This window comes from Grammomys surdaster, unplaced genomic scaffold (genome assembly GCF_004785775.1).
Source record: "Grammomys surdaster isolate TR1022 unplaced genomic scaffold, NIH_TR_1.0 62, whole genome shotgun sequence".
Taxonomy (NCBI): Eukaryota; Metazoa; Chordata; class Mammalia; order Rodentia; family Muridae; genus Grammomys; species Grammomys surdaster.
The window spans coordinates 18,900,729-18,904,169 of record NW_021604564.1 but is presented as its reverse complement, the minus strand read 5'-3'; the positions used below and the strand labels follow the sequence as shown (position 1 = coordinate 18,904,169).

The following is a 3,441-nucleotide window of genomic DNA, read 5'->3' as shown; positions in this document are numbered from 1 at the left end:
TTCACGCAGCTCAGGAAAGGAGGGGGCGGACTTACAATATATGCCCCTAGTTTCTATTCTAGAATGTCAGCGCATTTCAGTTTCCCGTTATTAATCATCCAGCCATCATTTTTTCCTTCTGCAGTTAACGCTAACAGACATTGCTGGCAATACCAAAAACTCGGTGGCTGAACAGTTAGTTATCCAGTTCCCCAAGAAGTTACTTATAAGCATGCTAGCCAAATAAATGAAAGACTCAGGCATAATTTCAGTGTCCATATTTCAAAAATTTATTTATCTCAAACTGTGCATAATGGAGTAAAAACTTAAGTTGAAAATGTAGCTGTTATAAGGATGGTATTAGTTCAAATATGTACATGGATTCTCGGCAGCCTGATTCCAGTAACAGAGCCGAATCTTTTAAAATACAACTACGGAAAATAAAAGGGGGGGGGAAACCTTAAAATATCACAATTTACAGAAATATTACAAACCATAAGAAAATATTTCAAACACAGTAACTCCATATTTTTTATGTGAACAAAATGAAAGGGTAGGATTGAACAAAAGCTATTATAAATTACCAACGGTATCAACCTGCATGGACAGTTTTTTTTTTTTTTGCCTTTAACAGTAAGTTAAAAATTTAGTACAATCTAGAACGTTTGTCCTAAACAAGACCAGGAAAATGGTCCTGCCAGTACTTGCTCTCATGGTTTCCTTTTGTACAATTTTAAAAGTAAAATGTTCAAATCCGAATAAACTCCTTCCTTGTTTGTAACGGTCCTAAATTTAAGCTGCAGAATCAAAACCCAGCAAGAACCCTTTCCTCGAAAAATATTGGCAAATTCTCAGCTTATAAACAATGGACATTTGATTGCCATGTTTATCTCGATAAATACTGTACAAAAGTTGCTTGCAAATATTAAAACTTTTTTTTCATCGCCCGGAGTCTAGCTCTAAATATTACTGGTAAAGACTTTTGCGAACTCCCTGCGAAGCGCCTAACGTTCCACTAGAACTTTAAAAAAAAAAAAAAGTTTTGCGTAGTTTTTTTTTTCCTCCAGATCTATACATGGTCCGATTCCCCCGCCCTCCCAGCCGCCCTCAGGTTTTCTCTGTACAAAAATAGTCCCCCAAAAAGAAGTCCCAAGATCTCTCATAAAAGTTTTCTAGTCGGCATCATGGTTTTTGCGTTAATTTGGATGGGATTGGTGGTTTTTTTCCGCAGCTGTCATTTTCTGCGGAAGATTTTTTCTTTTGAGCATATCAGATTTTTCTTACTCTCCTCTTTGCACCCCTCCCAATTCCCTTGTTTCTCTTTGAAAAATCTCTCCCCTTCTCCAGTTCTCGGTCCGGCCCTCACATGTGCGACAGGGGCAGTGTGCCGTTAATGGCCGTGCCGGGCACCGGGCCGCTCTGGTAGTGCTGGGCCATGTGCAGTCTACTGGGCGCAGCGGGCTCCGGCACCTCGGCGCCGGGGAGGTACATGCTGATCATGTCCCGGAGGTCCCCGGCCTGGCAGGGCGCCCTGGAGTGGGAGGAAGAGGTAACCACGGGGGGGCTAGAGCTGGCCTCGGACTTGACCACAGAGCCCATGGAGCCCAGCGCCATACCGGGGGTGCCCTGCTGCGAGTAGGACATGCTGTAGGTGGGAGAGCCGTTCATGTAGGTCTGCGAGCTGGTCATGGAGTTGTACTGCAGGGCGCTGACGTCGTAGCGGTGCATCGGCTGCATCTGTGCCGCGCCGTGAGCGTTGAGGCCCGGGTGCTGCGGGTAGCCCAGCTGCTCCTGCATCATGCTGTAGCTGCCGTTGCTCCAGCCGTTCATGTGCGCGTAGCTGTCCATGCGCTGGTTCACGCCCGCACCCAGGCCGGCGCCCACCCCAACCCCGCTCGCCATGCTGTTCCCGCCGGGGGCCAGCAAGCCTCCGGGAAGCGTGTACTTATCCTTCTTCATGAGCGTCTTGGTTTTCCGCCGCGGCCGGTATTTATAATCCGGGTGCTCCTTCATGTGCAGAGCGCGCAGCCTCTTGGCCTCGTCGATGAACGGCCGCTTCTCGGTCTCCGACAAAAGTTTCCACTCGGCGCCCAGGCGCTTGCTGATCTCCGAGTTGTGCATCTTGGGGTTCTCCTGGGCCATCTTACGCCGCTGCCCCCGGGACCATACCATGAAGGCGTTCATGGGCCTCTTGACGCGGTCCGGGCTGTTCTTCTGGTTGCCTCCGGTCGCCGCCGCCGTGGCGTTGCCTCCTCCTCCGCCGCCCCCCGAAGCTTGCTGCGGGCCCGGCGGCTTCAGCTCCGTCTCCATCATGTTATACATGCGGGCGCTGGGCGCGGGCGCGGCCCGCCGGCGGCCGCCAACCCTCGGCCCGGCCGGGACTGCGGGGGCCGCGCGCGGGGGCCGGGATGCAGGGGCCGCGGGCGGGGGCGTCGGCGTGCACGGCCCTGCGCGGAGATCTGGCGGAGAATAGTTGGGGGGACGCGGAGCTCGAGACGGGCGAAGTGCAATTGGGATGAAAAAACAGGCGCTCTCCTCCTCGGGCCGCCGCGATTGTTGTGATTAGTTTTTGGAAAGGCTTAAACCACGGGCTCCAAACTTCTCTCCTTTCTTTCTCCTCTTCTTTCTCCCAGCCCTAGTCTTAAAGAGGCAGCAAAGTACTTTTCCCTTTTTGCAAACACTCTCTTCTCTGCCTTGACAACTCCTGATACTTTTTTGAACAAGTTAATAGACAACCATCCATGTGATGGGGGCTGTCAGGGAATAAATGGGTTTCCGGCGGCCAATCAGCGAGCGCCGGCTCCTGCGCTGGAGCCCAGCCTCGCCAGAGGGTTTTGCATGAAAGGGGGCGGGGCCTGCCGCGCCGCCGAGCCGAGCCCAGCAGAGCGCTGTGCCCCGAACCGCGCGGGGGAGGCGGGCCCGCAGCCTGTAGCCGGCCGCGGGGGAACCTTTGTATCCCCCCCCGTTCTCAGCAACAGGTCACGGCGCACGCCTGTTCGAAGGAAGTGGGTAAACAGCACCAAGTCGACAGCTCCTTTCCCCCATGCTACGGAATATTGGCTCTCTCTTGGGTACATAAGGGTGGATGGGGCGCGGGAAGCTGGGGCCAGGGTGGGGCAAGGCCCATGGGTGGTTCAGGGCGACCGTCCAACTAGTATTTCAGGAAGCTGGCAGGGCCGGAGGTGGTGTGCCATTGTTCCTCCGCTCATCCGCGGCAAAGCTCTCTGTCCCAGCCCCTCTAAGCAACCTTGTTGCCAACACCCAGTCACCCCCTCTTCTCACAGTACAGAGGAGAAGTTAGACCCAAGCCTCAGGCCTCTGTGCCCTCCTGGCTTCCGCGTCATCGGCTCGGTTCCCAAACACTAGTCCTCTGCCCATGTGGCTGACTGTAGAGCAGAGCTAGGGCCAGGCCTTGTTCACAGCCTTCTCCTAGGCCGACTCAGGTGAGGCTCAAGGAACCGC

At 53.6% G+C, this 3,441-nt stretch overlaps 1 protein-coding gene across 1 annotated transcript; it reads right to left on the bottom strand.

Annotated features, from left to right (window-relative positions):
- Positions 1–245: 245 nt before the first annotated feature.
- Positions 246–2,714, bottom strand: Sox2 (SRY-box 2). Its single transcript, XM_028764586.1, has one exon. The coding sequence runs from the start codon at positions 2,299–2,301 to the stop codon at positions 1,342–1,344; it is 960 nt and encodes a 319-aa protein (XP_028620419.1). The 5' UTR covers positions 2,302–2,714; the 3' UTR covers positions 246–1,341.
- Positions 2,715–3,441: the final 727 nt, after the last annotated feature.

Coding starts and splice junctions, on each gene's coding strand:
- Sox2 (XM_028764586.1), bottom strand. CDS start 2,301: ATGTATAACATGATGGAGACGGAGCTGAAGCCGCCGGGCCCGCAGCAA.